Below are 26,382 nucleotides of genomic sequence, written 5' to 3'. Positions count from 1 at the left end.
TAAAGGAGCCGATTCTGAGGACAAATAAGGCAGGTAGCAAGTAGAGACTCTGCCCTCTGCCCCTCTTAATATTAATCCCCAAGATCCAGCTGTAAAGCCTGTCACATAGGGGTGGCTAGTAAGGTCTAAGCTCAACACTGCTGGCCAATACGGAAGCCACCTGTGTGTCCAGCACTTAATGTGAGACTAGACCAAATTGAGATTTGCTCTTAGTGTCAGTTCTTGATAAATTTTGAGGATTTAATATACAAAAAGGAATGTAAGATGTCTCAGTCATTTTCATATGAATTGCATATTGAAGTGATGTTTTGCATATATGGGTTAAATATGAGTTTTTTAATCGCAGTAAAGAAAAGGCAGAAAACCACCTTCATCATTGGTTTCTCAGTTTGCAGTTTAGTAGTGTTGAATGCATCCTCATTGTTATACAGCCAGTCTCTAGAACCTTTTCATCTTATAAGCTGAAACTGTACCCATTAAACCACTCCCTGCTTGCCCTTCCCCAGCACCTGACAAGCACCATTCTTCTCTCTATCTCTGAGTTGGACCACTTCAGGTACCTTCTATAAGTAGAATCATACACTGTTTGTCTCTTGGTGACTGGCTTATTTCACTTTCCATAATGTCCTCAAGGTTCATTTTATCTTGTAGCATATCAGAATTTTCTTCCTTTTAAAGACTGAGCAGTGTTCCAATGTATGTACATACACGTTTTGTGCATCCATTTCTCCATTAATGGATTGCTTCTCCCTGTTGGCTGTTGTGAGTAGTAGTATGAACATAGATATCCAAATATCTGTTAAGAGTTTTAGCCTTGAATTATTTTGGGTATATGTTCACAAGTGGGGTTGCTGAATCACACGGTAATTTTATTTTTAATTTTTTGAAGAACCACTGTTGCTGTTTTTCATACTGGTTATACAATTTCACATTTCCACTAACAAGTGCACGAGGGTTCCAGTTACTCCATGTTGAGTGTCACTGACACTTGGTACTTTCTGTTTTCTTTGGTAGGTTTTTTTTTTTTTTTTCTCTTTTTTGAAGTAGCCACCCAAATGGAGGTGAGATGATATCTCATTGCAGGTTTGATTTGTATTTATCTGGTAATGAGCATCTTTCATATGTTTGTTGGCTACTAAATAAACTATATATATGGTATGAATTTTACCTGTTTCTTTTTGCTGTAAGTGTGGGTACTAGAAAAATGTAAAATTAGGTCTGTGGCTTGTGTTCGTTTTTCCTGGACAGGCTTGCCTTGCAGATGGAGGAGCTGGAATGTGTAGTGATGCTTCAGCAAGCAAGACCTTATTCTTTCCACTCAGGGCAGCCATTTCCATGGAACTTAACTACTTGGCTAGATTCTGTTGACGTAAGAGAGTGAAACATCTTAAACATTGAATGAACTTTGTAAGCAGCTACATTTTCCAGGCAGATAGGGAGTTTTGTTTTACCTCTTTAAAGTCCGTGTCTTTCTGGGGTTGGAGAAGCCAATAGTGGAGGAGCTTGGTTCCTCAGTACTCAGCTGCCTGGAGCCTTCCAGTAGAAGGCTCTGCTGAGGGCCCAGCTCCTGGTCCTCAAGCCTTATTGTCTCTTATTTGGAGAAAAAAAGGACAGTTTGTAGCTCCTGAATGGGAATAGCAAGTGACAAAAGAGAAAGCTGTTTTTCTTCACTAGTTCCAAACAGTATTTAGTAATTATTTAGTAATGATGTCTTTCGTTCCTAGAGGATATTGTCTATTATTTAGCAATTACTAGTTGTCTTGTTTGCAGTTTTATATCTTTTTAGAAAACATTTTGTTTTCAGATAATTATAAATCTACATGCATTTGTAAGAAATGATACAAAAAGATCCCAGACACCCTTTGCTACGTTTCCCACAAGGGTAACATCTTGTGTAATGATAGTACACTGTCAGAGCCAAAAAATGACTTTGATAGAATCCATCTACCTTATTCAGATTTTATCTGCACAGTGTGCTGTGTGTGTTTACTTCTGTGCAGTTTTATTAAATGTCTAGATTCATGTGGCCATCATCCCAGCATACAGAGCAGCTCCATCACAAGCATTTCTCACGATACCTCTTAGTAGCCACAGTCACCTCCCTTCCTTTTTTGTAACTGCTAGTCTGATCTTTGCACTTGTACTTTGGTCATTTCCAGTGTGCTATATAAATAGAATCATACCACGTGTAACCTTTTGAAAGTGGCTTTTTTCACATAGCATAATTCCCTTGAGAACCATCTGAGATGTGTCTATCAATAGTTTTTGGTTGCTGAGTAGTATTCCTTCCATAGTGTAGATTCACCACAATTTGCTTAACCATTCACCTGTTGAAAGCCATTGGGCTATTGGCAGGTTCTGGTAGGGCCCTGGCATAGTTGGTACTCAGGGAATATTGATGGTACTGTATTTTTACTTTGAGTTCCACATGGTTACTTGTAGTGTATAGAAATACAATAGTTTTTTGTGGGTAGATCTTGTATCCTGTAGCCTTGCTAAACTCAGTGATTGTAGATTTCTTGGGAAAGTATGTACTTGTGTAATCTGCAGATAGGAACAGTTTTATTTCTTTCTTTCCAATCTATTTATATATTTTTTTCTTGCCCTCTTGCACCTGCTAGAATGTCTAGTAATTAATGTTGATGAAAAGTGATGAGAGCAGACATCCTTGTTCCTAGCTTAGGGTTGGTTAGCTTTCTGACTTTAACTATTCATTACAGATAATGTTAACCATACATATTTTATAGATACTTCTTAAAATCACTAGGAACTTTTACCTTTATTCAGTATGTGAAAAACATGTTGAGTTTTTACCATAAACGGAATGAGTGTCAGATTTTATAAAATGTTGATTATGCATCACTTGATACGATCACGATTTTACTTAGGTTAGCTTGTTGATGCAATGTTAAAAACTACCTGGGGTAAATCCTACTTGGGCAGGATGTATAATTCTTTTCAAACACTACTGCATTGAATTTGTTAATATTTTGTTGAGAGTATTTCCCTCAAAGTTCTTGAAAGGTATCTGTCATTTTCTTTTAGGACTGCCTGGTTTTTATATCTGAGTCTTAACAGTAAGTTAAGAAGGGTTCTCTTTTCTGTTTTCTAGAAGAGATCCAAGCTGGGAGATTTGAGATTCCGTTTTGGGGTGTTTTTAGATTACAAATATTTTTTAGTGTTTGTAGGACTGTTCAATTGTTTATTTCATCCTGGTTGAATTTTGGTAGATGGTTGAATTTATGAATATGAAAAGAGTTCATAATACTCCCTTATTATCCTGCTTCATTTCCGGTAATGGTAATGTCTATCTTTTTTATCTTGGTGTTTTATTGATTTTTTTCTTTAAAGTTTTTTGTCCCGATGATTTTTTTTTCTGTTTTTCTATTTTCAATTTTATTCGTTATTTCTTCTGCTTGCTTTGTGTTTATTAGGTTCTTTCCCTCGTTTTTTGAGCTAGGAACTTGGAATAGTGTTTTAAGACCTTTCTTTTCTAATGTAACTATTTACTTCTACATATTACTTTTCTACCATTGCTTTAGCTGCATCTCACATGTTTTGGTGTGTTGTACTTTTTTTTGTTTTCATTGAGTTCTTTTTTGTTTTAATTTTCTTTGCGATGTCCTCTTTGACCCTAGGTTATGTATTAGTGTGCTTTTTTAATTTCCAAGTATGTGGAGGTTGCCCTGTGCTGTGTCTATTACTATTTTCTTGTTTGATTCTATTATGGTCAAAGAACATAATCTATGTGATTTTAGTTCTTTTAAATTTGTTGAGGTTTGTTTTATAGCTCAGGATATGGCCTGTTTTATCCATGGGTACTTGTAAAAACAAGTCTGTAGTCTGTAGCTGTTGGGTAGGGTGTTCATTACGGAGACATCATTCAGATCTTACTGGTTGATTGTGTTTTTCACTTTAACCTCCTTGCTGATTTTTCTGTCCTCGAGTTCTGTCAATTGCTGAGAGTGTGGTGGTAAAGTCTCCAGCTATCATGGTGAATTTGTCCATTTCTCCTTTTAGCTCTATCAGATTTTGCTTCATGTATTTTGAGGTGCTGCTGTTTGCTGTTTACACATTTAGAATCATGTCTGCTTGTTGACTTAATCCTTTTATCACTGCTGTAAAGTCCACTTTATTGGATTATTTTATTTATTTATTTGCAGTTTTTGGCCAGGGCTGGGTTTGAACCCACCCCCTTCAGTATATGGGGCTGGTGCCCTACTCCTTGAGCCACAGGCACTACCCCACTTTATTGGATATTAATGTAGCCATATCTGTCTTTTAAAAATTTAATATATTAATGTTTATATGGTATAAGGTTTTCTGTTTTTTCACTTCCTACATATATTGTTTTGGGAGTAAATTTTTTGGGTATAACCTATCTTTAAGATAAAGTTGTTTCATCTACTCTGCCAAATCTGTCTTTTAAGTGGTGTGTTTAGACCATTTACATTTAAGGTAATTATGGAAGTGTCCCATTTTATTGTTTTCTGTTTCTCGTTTCTCTTTATTTTAACCTTTGGGTTATTTGAACATTTCTTAGGATTCCTTTTTCATTTATTTTTAGTGGTTTTTAATATATTGCTTTGTATTGTTTTCTTGGTGGTTGTTCTAGCTATTACGATATATGTGTAATGTATTAAAAATCTGCCAGTTTTAGTGGTAACAATTCTTTGTGACTTCAACTGCAATGTAGAAGCTTTTACCTACTTAAGGTTCTTTTACCTGCCGCACTTTTCAAGTATAATTGTCTTAAGTATTTCCTCAGTATATGTTGGTGTTATAATTTTTGCTTTAGCCATGAAATATGATTTAGGAAAACTGTTAAGAAGTAAGATATATTTACTCCCGTTTTTTCCCATCCCAGTGTTCTTTGAAGTTCTGAGTTTTCTTCTATTCCTTTCTGTTGAGAGAGCATCCTTGGTCATTCTTCAGTGATAGGTCTGTTAGCAACAGATCCTCTTAGCTCTCCTCCCGAGAATGTCATTATTTCCCCTTCATTCCCGAAGGTTATCTTCACTCATGACAGAATTCTTGTTGACAATTTCTTCAAGTACATAACAAACGTGCCCTTCTTTCTGGCCTCGGTGGTTTCAGATGAGAAATCTGCTATCATTTGAATTGGGGTTCTCAAGTAGGTTGTGTCTCATTTCTGTGTGGCTGCTTTCAAGATTTTTTTCTTCATTAGCTTTCAGAAATTTAATTATGACTTGTCTCACCATAGATTTCTTTGGGTTTATCTCGTGGGGGTTTACTTCTTGAATCTGTAGTTTCATGTTTTATGCTAAGTTTGGGAAGTTTTTAGCCATTTTGTCTTTGAAGACTTTCCCAATCCCTTCCCCTCTCTCTCTCTCTCTCTTTAGGAACTTTGATGATAAGAATGTTAGTACTTTTGTGTTCTTCCTTGAAACTGTTCATTTTTTCCCCAGCCTTGTTTTCTCTCTGGATTGAATAAATTCTATTTATCTGGTTTCATAGTCACTGATTCTATCCTCTGTCATTTCCACTCTCTTGTCAATCCCATCTAGTGAGTTTTTAAAATTATGTTTAATTGTATTTTTCAATTCTGAGATTTTTGCCTGCTCCTGCTAGGTGAGTGGAAGTTCAGCCTAGATGATACCATCCCAGCAAAAGTGAGGCACCCAGCACACTGCTTCACTGTGTTCACTGTGTCTGATTCGGGATGTGGGCTCAGCTGCCCTGGCCTCTGCTGATACCTGGAAGGGAGAAACAGTGTAGGCCCACATCACACCTCCTTGTTTCTGCAGGATAGAGGGGAAAACTCAGCTTCTCCTCCCCCTTGATACCAGGGAAGGGGTGGCAGCATGCTGTCTAGCCCCACCTCCTGCCACCTGGTTCTCCCTCTTTGATGTTAGGTGGAGGAGTTTTCCTTCATTTTCCTTAATGCCAGATGGGGCAGAGACTCAGGACCCACTGGGTGCCCACTGATGCTCAAGGCTGAGGTAGGGAGAGCCATTGGGCCCCTGAGCCCAGGGTGTGGTGTGCTGTGGTGAGTAGTGTCAGCTCACCCCACCTTATACCTTCTCCTTGCTACTTGGTGGGAGTGGAGGCTTGACTCACTGCTACTCCCCGCTAATGCTGCCCTGGAAAGGAAGTTTGAGCATCGGCTGCTTCTGTAGGGAAGGAATGTTAGACAGTTGCCCACGTGGTCCCACAGACACTGCTCAGGCAGGTCAGCAGCATGGCCTCAGCCTGCTTCTGCCAGGGAGGGGCTGGGAGAGTGGCCTGCTGACCTTATCTGCTGCTGGAGTCAGCTCCTCCTTCCACTAGACTGGAACATCAGCTCCCACTCTGCCACGCTGAAACTGGGGCCGTGCTGGGGTGTTGTGGTTTCTCCTGTGGCTGTTTGGCTGGAGTAGAGCATTGTCATCGGTTTCTGTTGTTAGGTACCCTCTCCCCTGTCCTTAGTTAGGAGGAACAGTCTGTCTTTGCAGTTTTTTCTCTCTGTGCCTGCTGGAGATTCCCAGTTGGAGGCTTCTACAGTGCTCTGTCCTGGATGTATGGGAGACGAGAAAACCAGAAAACTCACCGCCCGTCATGCCTCGAGTCCTGAGCTCCCCAGCCCACCTGCTTTCCCCTGTTCAGTTTTCCTGCTGCTTCTTGTGTTCTGTCCAGTGTTTTTAGTTGTGAAATAGAGGAATGGGGCTTCACCATCAGTGACATTAGAGATCTGTACCTTCCTTTAAATATTTTTGATTGATATTTATCTCAGTCCATATAAGGCTGCTGTAACAGAACACTGTAAACTAGGTGGCTTATGAACAACAGATACGTATTTCTCACAGTTGCAGAGACCAAGAAACCCGAGAACAAGGCAGACTCGGTGTGCCGTGAGGGCCACACTTTCTAGTTCATAGACCAGTGTGCCCTCAAGAGTGAGTGTTTCTCTGAGGTCTCTTTTGTGAAAGCGCTGATCCCATCCCATCCCATCCCATCCTGTCTCCTAATACCATCACCTTGAGGGCTAGCTTTCAACGTAAGAATTTGTGGGGGGGGACATGAACATTGAGATCATAGTATGATTGGCTCTGTCTACAAAGATAACTGAAATTTCAGAATCACCTCTTTCACCCCCTTATATTTTTATTCTGTATGGGATAAAGACTTTAATGTTGGGAAGAGAGCTAGCTATAATCCAGTCTACTTTCTTCGGGTAATAACTGCAGTATCTCTTGTTAGAACTGTGTTGTGTGTGTGACTAGAGGGTGTGCTCTGCTGCTTTCAGATACCCCTCCTGAAAATGTATAGGTAACTCAAGTCTGATTTTACTTGTCTTAGGGAACTTCTTATTAAAGCCACAAGTCCTGGGCATCCTATATAATTTGACTGTAAGGCAGGAAAAAAGCAATCCATCTGACTACTTCTGTATTTAGGATCTTGCGGTAGAAAGTTTGGGCCCTGACACTGGCCATTCGGACACTGGACAGTCTGATGCCTTGCTGCTTGAGCTGCCTTAAGGCTATCAAGTGGGAGCAAACATCTAGTCTCACATCCATGGTCTGTGGTTATCCCACCTATGCTGGGATAAGACTCCCTGTGGACCACTGCCTCTCAGTACCCCTGTTTCTCCCATGCCGGAGTGAAGTTGTCTTCACTACTCCTCTGTTAGGCGAGCCTCAATCTCTTCACCCATCTCTCATGTGATGGTTTTCCTAGTCTGTTCCACCTTCTGGTCAGTAGCCGAGCCACGTGGTAGGGCATGGGACGTCAGACTGCTTTCTTTTTCTGTGCATGTCTCATTACATTGTTGACACAAGGCAGACTTCTGTCCTTTGAGACCTAGAGGACTTGGTCCTAGGCCAGACTATCATCTGTGTGCCACCCACATATCCTCAGACCCTGCTCATTCCAAAGAAGGACCTGACATTCCCTTCTTTTGCTGGAAATGCTAGCCTAAGCGTATAACAAGGGAGTTCATCACAGCGTTAATTATGCCAGCCAAAAAACTATCAGCAGTCCTAATGAAATGGGAGAATCTCTAAATGATTAGGCATCCTTTTGACAGACTGTAGCACTCTCTTCCTTATGGTGTTAAAAGACTAATGGCCCGGGGAAATGCTTCTAGCCTAATGTTGTAAAAAAGGATGCAGAATTGTTGATGATAGCCTAGTTTGGTATTAGAGAAGGTCACAGACATAACAGTAAGATAAGGAGAATGTATCAGACTGTTAATAGAGGATATTGTTGTATTCAGAATACAGGCAGTCTTTTCCGTATAACTTTCTGTATCTGCAAAATTATAACTAGTATTTATAATTAGGACAAAATAAATAACATACAATGCACATTCTTCTTTTAGTTTTAATCTTTGTTTTTGGCATATCCAACAGCCTCCCCTGGACAAGTGTGTCTTGTTTGTATGACTCAGGATTAACTGTCACATCCTTTGTGTTGGGTAAAGATTTTGTCCAAGTGAGATCAAGATTTGGGCCCATCAGCTTATCACCAGAAATACTCCAGACGGATTTCAGTGCACTAATTTTACTCTTTGGGGATCTGCCTTTATTTTAGCAAAGTGAGCATTTTGTTGTGGAACATCCATCAAGTGGGATCACTGGGGGATTTGGTGCCTGCAGGCTGCCCATCTCCCTGAAGCAGGGTACAGTGGGATTCTGGCTTTCTCTGTCCACTGAGGGACCTGGGGGGAGCTGTGAGTCTGTCTGGCCCTCATTTATCCATCGAGTGAGGACCATAGTGCTCACCTCTGAGGGAGGTGGGAGTTTGTAAATAAGCTAATAGAAAATGTCTGATAGCAGCTTGATTCATGATCTCTCCTTGCTCCTCAGTGCACATTACAGCCCTGAGGTCGGCAGGCGTGACTGTAATGAAGTGTTCTCTCCTGCTCTCCATGGAAAGGAACAGTCGTTTCAGGAGTATAGAAAACTCCTGGGGATGTGAGTTCATATGGAAATGCTAGTAGAACTCTCATCTGTGAGGTCCTGGAACAAACAAGCAAAAAAGAAGACAATCTTTTCTAGAAACTAGCCAGGTGGGGAGATCTGAATTACCCCTAACCTACTGGCGAACCTGAACATTATCCTGAGAAGAACCCTAGCTTCATTGGCAAATCTTTGGACCAGGGAGAGACATCTGGAAACCTCATCCTGCCTGGCTCTGTGTGTACTGGGGCTGAATTGGGGACACCTGTTGGAGATGACCCATTTATTTGGCAGAAAGTTGATTATAGTTCAGCATGTGTATTTTGGAGAAAGGTCTTGAGACATGAGACAGAGACCGAGCTACGGTTTTCTGCAACCCAAAGTTATGTTAATTTTCCCCCAAATAAGGGGCGCATTGATTGCTCATTGATCTCCCATTAGATGCCTATCATATGAATAAAGCTGCTTTCTACCCCTTTTTAAAACTGCCTCCCCCCATTCCCTGGGGTAATTAAATAACCTAGACCATTAGCCATTTATTTAGCTCCTGGTATTTCTGAGTGAGTGACTTGTGGATCCTTTCTTTTAGTAACTAAGACGGCTGAGGTCAACAATCAGTACAAACAGTCTGTACATGGTGAACCAGCTTAACCCCTCTGCGTAAGAGACCGTGTTGTCAAGATTTTGACTGTTTGCTCAGGATGTCTTGGCATCACCAGTGTCCTCTGGGAAATCCAAATTCCCGTTGTCAGTGTCAGTTCTCTGCCCCGGACCCATCTACTCGGTTCACAAATAGAGTTGTGGTTTGCCGAGGCAGCAATGACGAGAATGAGCCCTGAGACAGGGCTGCTGGCGGCAGCCCCCTCCTCTTCTTGCCTTCATGTACGGACCAAGAGACCGGACTGAGGGTGCTCAGGAGAGGGACAAGCACGTCTGTGCTCAGAGTCGACTTGCCTGTGTATCTCATGGGTTGTGTCTACAAACCTGAAGTTAGGGGCTTTATGTCATTTTCAGAGTGAGGAAGCAGACCTTGGACATTTGTACAGAGGCCTGGGCCATGTCGAGTATTGCAGCCTGAGCTTGAACTTGGGTCTTTGGCACTGGCACCCTGCCCTCTGCACAGTATGTAATGTTGGGTGCAGTTTGACTTTGTTACTCTGCCTTAGTGAAAATGGTTTTAAAGCTAAAATTAAAAAAAAAGAAAGAAAGAAAACCAAACAAAAAACAGAAATGACCGTTTCAGTCCAATAGGTTATATGTGTTAAATTGAAACAGGTTCTTTAACATGATTCTCAACTATTTAAATTGCCTGAGAGCCTCCCCCTACCCAGTGTGATACGTTCCTGGGCCAGAGAGTGCTTCTCATTCCAGTTCCTAAAACATTATAACATAAGCAATTCAGAGATGACTTAATGATTAATTTGAGACTTCTTTAAAGAAGCCAGTTGAAGCGGAAGGGGCTGTTTTCTCTTAGGAGCACATGTGTGATAGTGTATGAGGTGAGTGAAGCTTGACAACTTTTCTTTTGTTAAGTGAGTTGTTTTCTGTGGGAGAATTGTGTGGGAGAAAAGACAAAAAGGTTTTTTTCTCATAAATTTGTCTGCTTGGGAAATGTCCCTTGGGAAATTTCTTAACACAAAGTTGTCTAGAAATGAATTGAGGATATATACAATGTTAATAGTATATATGTGAATTTAGACTTAATTGTTACTTACACTTGAGCATAAATTCTGCCAAATTAGTCCAAACAATGCACCAACTTAAGAAAATAGTTTGGTACACAGCAGGATTGCAAATATTTGTTGCTTTAAAGGGAATCTAAGTGATATTAATGTAATAGTGTGTGAGTGCCAGCAGGCCTTTCTTTGTGCTTGGATTTTGGCAGTGTGCTCATTGGAAGCTCAGCGCTACCTGTGTTTTCTCTGTAAAGAAAGCCTGGCGTAGGCAGTGCACTGTGCTGACCAACCTTTATGTTCTCTTGATTCCTCTCTTCTGGTGGTATGGCATGAAGTGTGAACAGTGGAAACTTCCAGCAGGTGACACATTCTGTCTAGATCCTTCTGTTGACTGTTACAGCCCCGGGGACCTGGCTGGGGACCAGTGTCCTCTCCTGGAATATGAGGATGTTGTGGCCACCCATGTGGTAGTGGTTAGAGCATTTAGGGGAAGTTTTGGGGCTGAGGAGCAGGCCTGCATTGTGTGAGAACAACCCCAGTGTCATCTGTGTCACACAGTGTGTTTCCCAGTACAGGGACAGCCAAACCATTTCCCCTCGTATACAGAATAGTGAGGCAGCAGGGCTGGGCCAGCAGCGTGTCTGCCCTGGAGAGGTGAGGAGGAGGAAGAGTGCGTGAAGTGCGTGAGCCTAAACAGATGCAAGACCCTCCAAGCCACAGACCAGACAGACTTTCAGCACAAAATTCTGTATATTTTAAACTCCTACTGGAGCTAATGTTGATTCTGTCTTCTTTTCTTTTTTTCCTTCTATGACAAAAGAAGTCTACCTAGGTGGTGAAACATGGCACAATTTATTTATGTAACATTTTTATGGTTTACAGACTAGGCCACTGATTCTCCCTTACAATTGCCCATTGTAGGGAGGTTCATGGATGCTCCCGGCCAGCAAAAGCTAGTCGGTGAGAGAAGGAGCTTGGGCTCAAACCATCCTTCTGGCCCAGCTTTCCATTGTACCGTGAAGATTCTCTGCTAACTTGAGCCTTCCAGTTTCTTATTTTTAAAGCTGTGTTTAATTCTTACTACATGTCTTATTATTGTTGTGGGGATTGCTTGTGTTTGCCCATCTCCCTTAGTGGTGGGGGATCTGCTTTTAGCATAAATGTACCTAATGTGCTTGCTTGGGAGACAAGGATTTTCCAGGGAGCAGTCACATAGCCCAACTGGGACAGACAGAGGTTTTTAACGAGAAATATTTAAGCTATTAAACATCCAAACACAACAATGACATCTTTGTAATTATGTAAAATAGCGTCTGGAATCAAGTGAAACGTTTTTTTTTCCTTTTATACAAAATGGGATAAAAAGAGGCAGCTGCCTTTTGTGAATTTGTTTTAAGTGAGAAGATTTCATTGTATTTCCTCCTTACAGTATGTTCTCAGTCATCATGTATCTGTGTTAAATGAGTCCTTCACTTTGTACATAGCCATTATGAATTGCAACTGTGTGAATAAAATTGATAGGCTTTCCCCATGTTTTACTTTGAAAACTGCTCAAGGTGTAGATTTTTAGGATTCTGTTCTTGCTCATGTTTTTGACTCATGTCTTGGTCTTTCCTGTCGTTGAGATGAAAACAGGGTAATGTTTGGGACCTTAATGTGAATTTAGGAGCAAAGATGTTTGTCACCTGTTTCCTGCTGCCAGTGCTAAATATCATAGAGGAAGCCACACTTAACTCTGTAGTCAAATTTTTATATTTGTAGTTTAAATTCTCATCTCTCCCCTCCCACCACCAACACTACCGCGAAGATCTGATTTTTGGCAAGAGGCAACTCACAGTTACCCAAAGCTAGTAACTTCAGATTTTTAAACACTTTATCTAAGGAATGGTCTGGTCTTAAGTAAATTAACATATATAGAGTTGTGTATTTATTTTTCAAAGGCCTCTAAAAAAAGCATTTCTTTTCTTTGGGGTCCTCAAACTATGGCCTGCGGGCCACATGCGGCAGTGTGATTATATTTGTTCCTGTTTTGTTTTTTTACTTCAAAATAAGATACGTGCAGTGTGCATAGGAATTTGTTCGTAGTTTTTTTTTTTTTTAAACTATAGTCCGGCCCTCCAACGGTCTGAGGGACAGTGAACTGGCCCCCTGTTTAAAAAGTTTGAGGACCTCTGCATGGAGGCCAATGGCAAGCTGCTTACACTGTCAGCAAAAGGGATATGAGGCTTATATCTTTGTCCTTAAGCATGTTCAGAGATGGTCTTTATTTGTTTTGGCCTTAGTTTTAGAGTTTTTGTTTTTCAAAATAAGATGTCATAGATTCTTTTGATCCTCTGAAAATAATCTAACTCTACAGAAATAGAGGTGGACTGTCCCAGAGATGTAGTGGGAAGAGGGTCAGTTGAGGGGAAGTAGTACTATCCCATGTCCTGCCCTGGCCAGACTCAGTGAAGACCACTGCCACATGCTATTTAGAGCTGCAGTTTCAGTAGCACAGCTAGGGGACCAAGGTAGAGACAGAGGGGCTTTGCAGAGCATATCATAAAAGGCACATGGTTTAGGACCAGGTTTGGAGCTTGTGGTATAGTAGCTTCTTTGACAAAAAGACAGGTGATGATTGGGAGATTGAGAGGGATCATAGAATGTCTTTGTAGTCCCAGGGGGCAGAATCAAGATTTGGTAGGGGTTAGAAGGGAACTCCTTTGGCTCAGTGGGTAGGGTGCCGGCCCCATATACCGAGGGCGGTGGGTTCAAACCCAGCCCCAGCCAAATTGCAACAAAAATATAGCTGGGCGTTGTGGCAGGCGCCTGTAGTCCCAGCTACTTGGGAGGCTGAGGCAAGAGAATGGCCTAAACCCAGGAGTTGGAGGTTGCTGTGAGCTGTGATGTCATTGCACTCTACCCAGGGTGATAAAGTAAAACTCTGTCTCTAAAAAAAACAGAAGGGAACATTTCCGTTCCCTGCACGGAATAACTTTGTAGCACTGTGTCCTTCAGTACGGATCAAGTGCATTAGGAAATTTGCACCAGCCCCAGGAAGAAGACATGGGGGCCAGGAGTCGTGGAGGGCTCCCAGCTGGCGCAAGGTGGTGGGTTTCTGCTGTGACTCAGCTGGGGCTGTCCTTGGATACAGGGATCACAACTCAGGGTCAGGGTTTGCTCCTGGCCATGTCCCTGGCTTCTAGTAAATGTGTTAATATATGGGTTGGAGACAGCTAGGTGACATGGATAATTAGGTCTTCCGATGTTGAATAAGAAATGAGTTAAAAGGCATGGCACATTAATCTTAATGTTTAGGTTTGTACTTTATTATAAGAAACAGATAACGGTAAAAGTGGGAAAATCTCGTGAACACTAGTTTCCAGACTTCTGTCCAAGTTCACAGCCTTGGTTTACTGGCAATTTCCAAACGGACTGGAAATTGATGAAAGCAGCTTGTTTTGACCTTTTAACTCATGACTACATAAAGGGAATAAGTAGTGCACATTGAAAGAGTAAGTATAAAAACACTGGCTTCATCTCATAAACTTTATTATTGGTGGTATTTTATCCTAGCAGCTGTTTTAAAGCCCTGTCTTAAATTCATGTGACTGCCCAGGCTTAACACAAATGTGTGCCGGGGAAAAACAGATTGAGGAAACTCTGAGTACTAATGTTTTATTTTATTTCTAATAGCTTTCATTGTCATCCAGTGGCTCAGTGCAGTTGATAGAGGAAGTGCCAAGAAATAAAATAACACAAGTGAGAAATAGGCTTGGAGAAGTTGGGGTGTGTGTGCGTGTGTGTAATTTGATTTCTGAGAACCATCAGAGTTGAAGATTTCCAACAGGTGATGCTGCAAGCATTTAACTTGGCTGTGAAGCAGTTATTCTCCTTTGCCTTATGGCTAGCTAGGAATAAACGTAGCTTGATCACTCAGGTGGTGTGCATAGAGAAACTTAGCAGGCTGGCCTGATAGCTTTCTTCCTTTTGTAAGCTGTGGATAACTCTCAAATGAGAAAGATATTTTCGAAAATATTTCTTTAAAAGCAAGGGGATTTTTAAGTTGCATAAACATCTCAGGATTTTTATGTCTCCCGGTGAATGTTGAGCTTCAGGATGGCGCCTTGCAGAGCAGTGTGTCCTTTAAACAATCCAGGGAATCAGACAGATGGGCCTGTCTGAAGGAAGGGCCGTCTTCCTACTCTAAGCCCCTCAGTCCCTAGCTGAGCCGGACTTGTGGTCCCACAAGTGCCAGACAGAGTGTGCACTAACTTGACTCACGTACATGCAGTCCCCGTTACAAACATCCAGCTTAGCATACAGCTCACACGGATGAATGGGGGCTATTACAGGTAATAGGTAAACGTACCTGTTGCAACTTAACATACAAATTCAACTTAAGAACAAACCTACAGAACCTATCTTGTTTGTAAGCCAGCGACTGCCTGTATGTCCAGCTGTGTGTTGAAAATATTCCGTGTCTCTGGGGACTGAGAAATCCTCTCCCGGTTGTGAGTTGCATATTGATTCAGACCTTAATTCATGTTGACTACTTTAAAACCTAATCTTGATTCTGCCCAAGTATTTGTAGATGACTGAACATATGAAAACAGTACAGAGTGAAGCACTCTCATGAATTTTAATTCGGTTTTTGGTGTTACACTTAAAAACTCCTGTGATGAAAAAGTGGGAACTTGAACAGTAGCTGCCCTTTGGGAATGCATTAAGGCTTGTGATGGCTTTGACAATCCTGTCCCCAGATTGAAGTTGGAGTGGAGAATGCTTACATGTGACATGCCCCTACTCCGCCCAGCATGCGTGCCCGAGCCATTAGATGTCATTTCAAAGCACTGTCACGGAGTGCAGGAGTGCAGGACGCTGGGTTCAGAAAGACGAGTTGAATGTTATGATGTGACTTCAGTTCCTTTGAGCACCTGCCATTTGTTAGAGTGGGGTGGAAGCTTGTGGGCCTTTAAGAGAGTTCACAAGGTTTAATTTGACTGTGATGTTGAGCTCGTTATGAATTGGCAATCTTGTGTTTTGTTTTTTTCCTCTGCCTTGGCTGGCGGCAGCATTACAGAAAGGCCTTTCTGAAAGCCCCAGCTTGATTTCACTATCAACCACTTAACCACGATATTAATTTTTTCACTTACTGAACTTTTAAGATTTTAAATTACCTTAGAAGTTGGAAAATAGTTCCATTGCAGAACCAAAACAATTGATAATTAAGAAAGGTTGTGTCTTTGGGTAACTAAATTCTTTGGCATTGGAAAATGCCTTCCTCTCCCCATTCCCTTACCCTAACTGGTAGAGAAAAATGGATTAATTATACCTCATGGTATTTTCCATAGGAAATAATGTTACCAGGAAGTTAAGGATTTCAAATAATTATTTTTAAGAGTTTTCATGAGAATTCAGCTAACATAACACACTTTTGGCAAAATTGCCTGTGTGTGACATGTTACATTATGAAAGTTTTGATCAGTGCCTTTTGTTCTGAGTAAAGAAAAAGAAAGCCTGGATCTCGGACATCCCCTCGGGCTCAGGCTGGCACTTTGCAGGACTGGGGGGCTTTCTCTGCAGAAGGCAGTTTTAGAGTGGCTTCACCTTAGAAGCTGTTATATTTCATTGTGCTGGGTTATTGTTAAGTTTTAGTGCCAGGTTTGTGGAATAAAGTGCTTTCTTAAATGCTGAAACTACATTTTCTATAGGTAAAAGCGCACCTTTTGAGAATTTCCCCTTGGTAGAATTTTCTTGTGTTCATGTAAAATTGCCTTCTAAGATACAAATGTGATCTGTCTCCTTAGTAATAAGAGCTTTTATTTTAAATAAAGAGCAAGTTCATTGACCAAGTACCAACATTTATGGTTGTCAGACAGGTTGCAGATAAAAAGGGAAAACTTTTATGCTTGCACTTACCTTTCTTATAGAATAGAAATGTGAAGGTAAATTACCTTTGTGATATGTTGACTTAAATGGGAGAAACCTAGTGGGATTACAGGAGTGAGAATGGAGGGGCATGGGTTTTGAGAACTCCCTGCCCCAAGACCCGTGAGCACCTACACCTTTGCAAGAGTATGCCTGTGGTTGCATTTGCCGTCATGGTAGTCGGTGCTCTGGGTGTGCCTGCGGGACAGAAGTAAGCAAATTGGTGCTAAAGGGAATCAGAGCCTTAATTCTGGCACTGACCAGTGCCACCATGGGGTGGTCTGGCTGCTACTATTTAAGTTGGTCATCCATACCCCATTCATTTGCTCTTGTAGGTGCTCATGAGACCAACCAAACAAGACAATCCCTACGATTAAACTAGGGATAAAGGTATTTCTTCATGTGAGCAATCATCTTTGAAATGTATATCATACCTCTATGAATAGATTAAAACTACTCTTTTAAGGTATAGGAATTAGGATGTCTTTCAAAATATTTTAAATAGAATTTTTGCCGTATAATCTTAATAAGCATATGCTGCTTTGTATCTACTGTTGCAGAAGATGAATGTTCACCATTCGTTTTAGTCTTAATAGATTCAGGAGTAAGAACTATATTTGCTTCTCAAACATCAAACTGGTTTTTAAAAAACAAATAATGGTAGTGACTATGTTAGAGTAGCCCAGACAGACCAGTGTCCTTTGTAATTTGTGTTGTTTTTGTCTGTGATGAGTTCTAAAAACTACCTGTAAGTATAGTGGGTAGCTCACCTGCTAATCCATAGCTATTGCCAGTTAGTTGCAGTGTGTGCTACACTTGGCCTAAACCATTATCTTTGGTTAATGCAACTCTCCTGACTCTTAATTGTTTCCTGAAGACGTGGGTCAGGGCTCCAGGGAATCTGCAGAGTTTCTTGCCCTTTGTACAGTGTTTCTCAGTCTGATCCGAGACGTAGGCAGTCTCTTCTGCCTCCGACCAACAACACCTATTTTTTGTGTGTCCCTGCCAGACCTCCTGGATATGTTTATCTAGAACCTTTATTGAAGCAAGTTAGCAGTTAGCTGTTGAATTTGTCTTTCCATAGAAGAAATGGGCCATCTGTTTATCCACTTCCCTCCAAAACAGCTGGGCATTTATATCTCTTAAGATGGACAAGTTGAATGTTTCCCTTTATCTGCTGGCTAGATCAGTGCACTCACTAGGTGTAGTTCTGATAAGGTGACCAGCTCCTTTGATGGTGTTTCAAGTTGCCAGCCCAACATGAGCCAGATGGAACTTTCTAAACCACAGATACAAGTCAGGGTATTAAGTACAATTCAGTAGACTTCACTGTGTTCTAGGAGCAATTAACAGGGGGGAGTGATTTTTGTTTTGTGTTATAAGAAGTAAAAAATGTAAGTACCCGTGTCTGAGAAAAATTGAACATTTGGCTGAAATTAATCCACAAAAACTTAAGCCCCTTGGGAGCAGGGCATGGCCTCCTTAGGTGCTGTGTGTAGAGTATCTCCTAGAACATCTGGCTTATGGACGGAATAGATTAGTGAATATCTTGATTTATTAAACATGAAATAACTTGGCCAGCAATTCTTATCAGTCAGCCAACTTTATAAGACATCCATCTGTATTTTACAGATTTCCTTTGGATAATTGGCATTGTCTTTGTTTCTGACTCTGGGGTTAAAGACAGATTTCTCTGTCAACCGTGTGTGGTAAGAAACAGGTGGGGCTCTGAAGCCCCAGGGAGGTGGATGGTGGTGGCCTGTGAGCAACCCTAAGGGGTCCTGCTTGCTGGACATAAACCCATGTACGTAGGTAGGTGCCCATCTCCCTCCGGGGCCTTGAGGAAGATTGCAGGAGACCCTCATGTAGTCAGCACTCAAGCAAAAGACCCTTTCTCTGGATGAGCTAACTTTTCAAAAGCTTCTGAGTCAGAGTAGGAGCATTTGATTGCTGATAGTGTGATAGGAACAGTAATGACAGAGTAAATCCTTCAAGGGCTGTACACTCGGGAAAAGAAAATCAACTGTGACACCATGATCTCCTGATTTCGCATCTACCCAGAAATTTTGTTTTCTGCCATTTTAGTTGTTCAAAATGTCATAGATTAACATTAAGATTATTTGAGCAACAAAGGTTCAGCCAAAGGAATTTTTTACATGGTTGGATGTATTTGCAGGGGCCGTGCCTGACTTGCTAAAGTGCGCCCCTCCCCCATCAGCCTTTCTTCTCCACCAGGGCAGCTTTTGGCATCTTTCCCTCTGGCTTATTCACAGAGTGCAGATAACTCTGGGGCTACGGTATTTCTTTGTGCCCCCAACCTGTCCACCCCAACCCTTAGGGCTCTTGCAATTCCCTACCTCTTTCAGGCCCTTGTCTTTGTGTTACTGTTGCTAAATTCACTTAGATGGGGCCTGGGGGACAGAGAAGATGGGGCAAGAGTTTTCAGAAGAATTGGGGAAAGCTCTTCAAAGCGTTCACTTCTAAGTGCTTGTATAGAGGTGTAAATCGATATCATGTTTACTGATGTTTTACAAAAATACAAAACAGAAAGCTATTTTCATGGTATTTTGAAGTCCAGTTATAGTTTTTTGCATATTTTACTCTGGTTAAAACATAACATGTGTTTAATCATGCCCCCTTTCACAGTCTAACGGGAGGCGCATGTGAATAGCCGTCGAAATCCAGGAATCTTAGTTCTTTTCGTGTGCTGTTCGGCCCGGAGTGTGATGCTTTTCCCTCCATAGAGAATATTATCTTCCTAATGCATAATAGGATCTCCGCACAACTATTTATGTTTTCCTTCACTTCTGGCTGCCACACAGCTTATAATGGTCTCATTAGCAAACAGCTGAATGTCCTGGGTGTGAGTGTTAATGACAGCCTAATGAGGGGGGATCCTCCCTCTTTTTTCTTCTTTCAAAAATGCCATTGCTCTTAGATCTAAAACATTTCCGCTCCCCATGTGCTGTTTGCAGACTTGAACCCATCTTTATTGGCTCCACTATTATGGAGATAAAACATGCAATTACGCTTTCATTTGGCCCTTTGGTAGCGCTGCTAATGGCTGTCTGTAACACTGCACCCACTTCCATGGCTGCCTGTAACACTGTGCCCACTTCCATGGGAACCAGGTTTCTCAGGGTTTTGTTCATTTTGCTTTGGATGGGACAGCCGTTTCATCTCCTATTCCTGTGTGACACGTCAAATTTTTCTGGTGATAAAATTAATGTGATTATTTTGCTGACAGACTAAATTGTTATGTTCTAATAGTGGCGCACGAATTTTATGTCCACCCTGTATGTGTTAAGGATATTTCCTAGGGGATATTTACTGTGCCATTTTTTTGTGAGTGCTTTCTCAAAATGGAAGCATGTAGGAGAGAGCTTTGATGTTTTTAAATCTTGGAATTTGGAATCTCCAGTTTGAAAGGGAAATTATTCTGTACTGCTTGTTCTTTAACCAAAGTTTATGTGCTTGACTCTGCCACTATCACCCTCAATGCATCGTGGTCATTCTTGAAGTTAGGGAGCTTCCAGAAACAAGAGTGTGGGAGATGGGCTTGCTTCTAGAAACTTAGCTTTGGAACACTCTCAGTGATCCAGGGACCACAAAGTCATTGCCATTTTGTTTTTTTTCTAATGCAGCTTCCATGAGGCAGTCTCAGGCTGACCCTGCAGATTTGCGCCCAGAGATGTGGATCGCCCAAGAGTTGCGGCGTATTGGAGACGAGTTTAACGCTTACTACCCAACGAGGGTAATGATCTCTTCTTTACTCTGGTTTTTCCTCACACTCTCCCTTCTGCCCCATAGTTTTCAAAAAGAGAAAATGATTAAAAGATGTTGCCTACTGTGACCTTTCCATTGTTGCTTCTTTCCTATTTTCTGTTTTATGACTGAATTTAAGGGGTGGCTATTAAGTAAAATGCAGTAGAAAGCAGCAGAAGAATTTTATGTGCACAGATTTTAAAACATCAATCCCAAAATAGGCTTTGAAATAGTCCCACATAAATATTACTAATAAAGTCTTCCGTCCATGCAGGGAGTGTGTTTCTGCACTCCCTTTAGGCAGTTTGGCGAAAGTTAAAGAAATTTGAAATTTTCTGTCACCACTCAGCCTAACGGAGCAGTGCTGGTACTGATATGAAGGACTGTCCTGGGACCTGCTGGGTGGGGCAGGGAGCCAGTCCCCCTCTCGGAGTCCATGATTGTCCTTGGACATTTATTTATTGAAATATATTAGGAAACTACTAATTAGTAGCCTGAGAGTCATTGTGCAAGAATTTTAAATAAGGGTAGTTGAATGCTACGTAAGTTTTGAGCTTTGTTCTTGATTAAAAAAAAAAAAAAACAATTTAGCGTTATGTTTGTGTATTTTTTGTTTATTTTGCCTGGGAGCTGTGTATTTTGAAATGTGTAGACTTTGACTTGGAGTTAGAGTCATTAGCACATGTGACTGTTTCCTCTGTGGGATATGCTACCAAATGTGGGTATAATGTTATTTAGACTTGTTCACAAATTTGTTAACACCTCATATAAAGATACTTCGGTGGAATTTTTTTTTCCAAAAGGAGAACACACATTATTTTATGGACAGCGTTCACAGTCATTAACGTCTTTGACTCTTGTTTTGTCATTTCTAGCTCTTTTTTCTGAATATTTCTGAATATTGTTTCATATAAGTACTGACTAAAGATTATTTTTAATCTGTCTTTTTTTCTGGAGAGAGGTCATGCTTAGGGTATACCAGTGTTTATATCTTACTTTAAGATGTTGGTCTTTTTTTCAGCTTATTGGCTCAGTAAATGATACTCCTTGCTAATTGCTTTGCATCATCCTTATTTTCCTGTCTATATACAATGCCTTTTAAGCTTCTTTTAGACCAATAGAAAGACATTTTCCCATTACAAGGAAGTCTTTCAGTTCTTTCTCTTTTTTTGTTTGTTTGTTTGTTTTGGGGGGGGTTGTTTGTTTGTTTGTTTCTGGCCCAGGCTGGGTTTGAACCCGCCACCTCTAGCTTATGGGGCTGGCACCCTACTCCTTTGAGCCACAGGCGCTGCCCAGAAGTCTTTCAGTTCTTCGCTACAGAGTCTCTATAAGGGAGTCAGGAAACTTTCTGGTAATAAATCTGATCCCCTTTCTGCCTTCCTGTGGGGAGGGTGGTGTGTGTGTGTTTGCTGGGAAGTGTGCTGTAGTAGTGATTATGTCACCAAATGGGAAGCATCACATTGATGAATGGGCTTAGAAATTTCTTATGATACTGTCTTTAGCTGGCAAAATCCTGATACCTCTACCGGACATGGACCAGTTCACAGAACATAAATTTCTTCTTGGCATTGAGCTGAAATAGTAATTTTTTTTTTGAAAGTTGGTTGATTTTGTAATTTGTTACCAAGTCACCGTTCCTCTGCCTTGATTTATCTAAAGGGTTTTTGGCTCTCCTGATGAGAAAGAAGCAGGGCTACCATGTGTTCAGGATGGAGGTGGGGAGGAAAGAGGTCCTTCAGGAGGATAGGCGTATATATATATATGAGTCCTGTTTCTGGGGGTTGTATACAGAATCCAGCAGGACAGGGCATTTCTGATGGGCTTGGAGACCCCTCTCAGCCCAGGCCATGGACTGACCATCCTGCTGACCTGTCTTCTTCTCTGGTCTGGAAGCGGCTTTGTGGCTGCCCTTGGAGCTGGATCTGCCTTAGATGGGGCTGCCCGAGAGGGATGAGGTGGTAGGCCTTGATGCCCGCATATTGCAAGCCAGGAGTCCTGGACACTGAGGTGAGCCAGCACAGTGCTGCACTCTCAGAGCTTATGTCAGAACTTTTGGCCACAGAGTAGATATGTTTAAGGACACTTGGTAAAATTTCTATTTAAACCATGAAGTTGGAATGAATGACTCCACAGATTTTCTTGTGGGCCTGCCCAGATATTCCTCCACAGTGGCCATGTGTGGTCAGTGACAAGACCTGGGCACAGAATGGCATGGGGATTGGGCATATTTAAGACCCTGGTTGTCCCCTCACAAAGGCTGTCACACGGTGAATAGTTTGTCATGTGCAAGATGAAGGTAGGCTGTTGAGTGGTGTTTGGTACCTTGCCTCTCCATCGAGTACAAGGTAGCAGCATGTGCCAAGTTCATAGCCTGCCTTCCCTTATCTCCCCGTGTTATTTCACAGTTGAATGTTACGTGTGTATGTTTAACATAGTTGTGTCTTTTTAAAGCAAGATTCGACTCAAGTACTCTTCACACTTTCGGTAAAACAAATTTGTTAATCTCATTACACTATTTGTAGGATTTTGTTATTTTGCATTTTGTGTATCTTAAAAAAATAATCCAATGCAAAAATGCAATCACTAATAATTAAAAAGGCTTTTGCCTTCTTGGTAGGCTGAGATATTGGGGGGAAGGAGTAGGGATAGATTCTAGTTTATAACCTATTTTTCTAAATTGAAGGTAAATATATTCTTCAGATTTTATAATATGAATTACAATTTTATAATCCAATCGAAAATGCTGGATGAAACTCTGGGTAATGACACAGGGACCTCCAAAGCCACAGGTAGATGCTCTCTTGATAATTGTCAGAATTAGAGCAGTCCACTGTAATCCCATGAATGGTCCATTGTTGAAAACTGGGGACAGATATCTTGGGGAGGAAATGAGGGCCAGTTTGGAAAATAATGAGTTAAAATCATGTACTGTCCTTATGAGGGAATTATCACCTCTTGGTGGGCCCATGTACATTGCTGTACTGCTTTAGGACAGATGTTTGTTAGCCTTTTAAATATTTACCGTCTTTATTTGTTTGCTTAAACTGATAACAATACCTTTTCTAAAGTGTGAGTCTTCTGTTACCATGAGCCTTGTGAAGCCTGACAGGGTATTTTCCCGTTTTTCCGGTTAGAGACATAGAGGAAGTTGTCGTGTAGTTGTCATGTATTGAGTCCACTTAAGGGCAGTGGGGAAGCATACGACACGGAGCCGTGGAGGCTGAGTCCTTGAAGGAGGAGGTGAGAGGCTCAGGTGAGCCCAGGTCTCAGCGCGTGTCCCCTCTCCTCTGATTCAGCGTTCCTCTCCCAGGTGGTCCATCCCCTCTGTGCATTTGGAGTTTCACTAAAACAAGTTACATGGATTTTTGACAACTTTTGCTTTTAAAATAATTTCAAACGCAAATAAATGTTGCGAGAATGGTATAAAGAACCACCCTGTTATGTCTGCCTCATTTGTTTCAAGGTTCTCCCTCTTCATACACGTGTACATACTATTTTCTAAACTGTTTGAGAATAAATTGCACACACAATGGCCCTTTACCTGCTCTTGAATACTTCAGTGTATATTTCTTAAGAATAAGAATCTTATCTTACATAACTGTAGTGTACTTGTCAAAAATTAGGAAATTAATGGTGTTACAGTACTCTCACCTGATCTATGACATTATTCAGACTTTACCACTTGTCCTATCAATATCCTGCTTAAGAAAAAATTTTTTTAAAAAGGTATTTTCTGGCCCAAGATCCAAAATTGAGGATTATGCATAGAATCGAGGTATTTTTTTTCTCTTTGGTCCCATTAATGTGGAGCTGTTGGTCATTGTTTGTCTTTTGTGACAGTGACATTTTTGAAGGGTCAAGGCAGTGGTAATTGTATGGGCTCCCTGAATTTGATTTGTCATGTCGTGTTTCTGCATGATGATACTCCAGGTTTGCGTTCTTGGTAGAAATGTTGCAGAAGTGGTGTGTCCCCTCGGTGCAGCACCTCAGGCGGCACATGACGTCGGCTTGTCCAGGTTTGGCCTGTGGTGGCCTCAGCACTGGCGCATGTGGAATGAGCTGTGGGGTCAAGCCCTTAAAAGGCATTTGTTGCTCAATGAACTGTGCCCACACAGTGTACTGAGTATTACAGCTCCTGGATGCAGCTCTGCTCTGTGGGGCAAATCCTAGAGACTCTGAGGCTGGGACGGGACAGCTGTCAGTGGAACGTGGGTAGCACAGGGATGTCAGTATGTCTGAAGGATAGAGAAGTTCTCTGGAAAGCTAAATCTTCATTTTGGAATCTGTGAAGAAGGCAAAAGGCCTGTCTTTAGCGGAGTGGCCCAGACTACCTATACCTTCTTTGAGTGGGTCAGCATGCGCCAGCCAGGTTTCTCGCTGTTCTGTCCAGTTTCTTCCCTCACTCATGGAACCGTGTGAGTGCACCCGCTGGTTCATCTGCAGGCCGGCAAGCACAGTGGGTCATGGTCTTCCGCAGGTACAGAACACAGGCTCTGTAGGGATGGTGTCCTCTTGGATGGGAGTCTTGGCCATGGGCTGGGGTCTCTGGTCTGAGGCTTTGGAGAAAATGTGAGGCCTTTCAGAAGGTAAAATCATCTTGTTCTTGTAGTAACTAAACCCCTTCTGCAGCCAACATCCCTCCCTATCACCCACTGTCCCTCAAACCAAAGTCGGGATCCTAGAAGAATGATTGTCACTGACTAATAAAAACCTGCAGTGGCCTTCTAGGTGCTTCGCAGTCGGATGCCCACCTCTGTGTGCAGGTAGACTGCTCCTGGTCAGCAGTGACTTGAGCGTGACCCGGCAGTGGGCAGGAGTGGACAGCTGCACTATAGTGTATAGTGTATAGCAGAGTGTCTAGATGGGGCAAAAAATGAGTGAAAACCCTTTCATTGTTTGATCTCAAGATACACTGTATCTGTTGTTTACACTGCCTACTTCCTACCCTGTCCAGGACATGTATAGGCATGAATTGATTGAAGTGCATGTAGACCAAAGTGTAGCCCTGAGTCAGACAAAGTAGAGTGGAAAAAAAAAAAAAAAAAAAGAGTAAAATGGCCTGCAGAGTGGTTTTGATGGAAATTTAGTTGAAGTGTCAATACATTAACTTTTTCCTATGCTATATATGAACTTGCAATCTTTATGTCCGCTTCCTTTCTAAGAAGTGAAATGCCCAGTGCCGTCTCATTCTTGTTTTTATAAATGAAAGTCACTCTTCTATCATAAAGAACTTACAAGGGTGAGGCCTTCAATTACAGCTTGCTTGGTAATCGCGCAAAATGGAACACAAACCCAGGTATGTGTGTTCTTGGCATTCTTTGGAGGCCTTCATTAACTGAACGTTGGAATTCAATAACATAAGCCGCTTTCTTTTCTGTCTGTGAAAAGAATAATGAAAAATGTCAGATATTAAATGGAAACTAGACCTAGCTCACGAAATGATACTTTTACTCACAGGCAGTTTTCATAGCAAAAGCGATCATAAATAGCTGGAAGAAATCGATATCTGCCATTTATCAGTGACCCAGGTTCCCTCAGAGTTAGAGGAGACAGGTCAGCGTTTTGGTTTTAGAGGCCTTTGACACCGACCTTATGCCAGGTCATTTCCGTACTGCACCAAGAAGGTGAGGAGCCCTTTGGTTCTTCCCTCAGACCGTGGGGAGAGCACATTGTTCACATCACTCCACTCTCCATTGCTGGCTTTGCCAAGGGGGGCTTTCTGCAACTTGTTGAGAACAGTGTGATGTCACAGGAAAATACATGTCGGAGACGTTCAAGGGGATTGGAGTCAGATCTGTCCCCTAACCTTGAGGGGACCCGCTTTATGGTCTGTCCCTTAGGGGTGTAGTGAAGATTAAAGGTTAGAGAGGAGCGAGGAAATGGCATTCGTCATCATCCTAATTGTTTCCTCTTACTTTGAGCTGTAATTGAAATGTTTCTCAATTGGTCTTTACCCTTTAGAAGGGGAGATGCCAGGAATGCTGTTCACCAATCTAAACTTGTAAATACTCAAAACTGTTTTCTAAACAAGCTGTGTCTTCCACCCTATGGATTTGTGCTATGTCTGTGCACTAGGGTGTGTTTGAGTGGCTGGCATGTGTCTACCCCTGCAGAGCTGCCTTGTGGTTGTG

At 41.7% G+C, this 26,382-nt stretch overlaps 1 protein-coding gene across 6 annotated transcripts in view; it reads left to right on the top strand.

The window, feature by feature from the left end:
• The window catches only part of BCL2L11 (BCL2 like 11), a 44,890-nt gene that overhangs the window by 6,253 nt on the left and 12,255 nt on the right, over positions 1–26,382 (top strand). For all 6 annotated transcript variants that reach the window (XM_053588714.1, XM_053588713.1, XM_053588712.1 and 3 more), the window contains one exon: positions 20,131–20,240. In XM_053588714.1, coding sequence (XP_053444689.1) covers positions 20,131–20,240 — 110 coding nt within the window. The remainder of the gene's footprint in view (positions 1–20,130; positions 20,241–26,382) is intronic.

Source organism: Nycticebus coucang, chromosome 4, assembly GCF_027406575.1.
Source record: "Nycticebus coucang isolate mNycCou1 chromosome 4, mNycCou1.pri, whole genome shotgun sequence".
NCBI lineage: Eukaryota > Metazoa > Chordata > Mammalia > Primates > Lorisidae > Nycticebus > Nycticebus coucang.
Note: the sequence above shows the minus strand (reverse complement) of the source record. Positions and strands in the feature narration are given on the sequence as shown.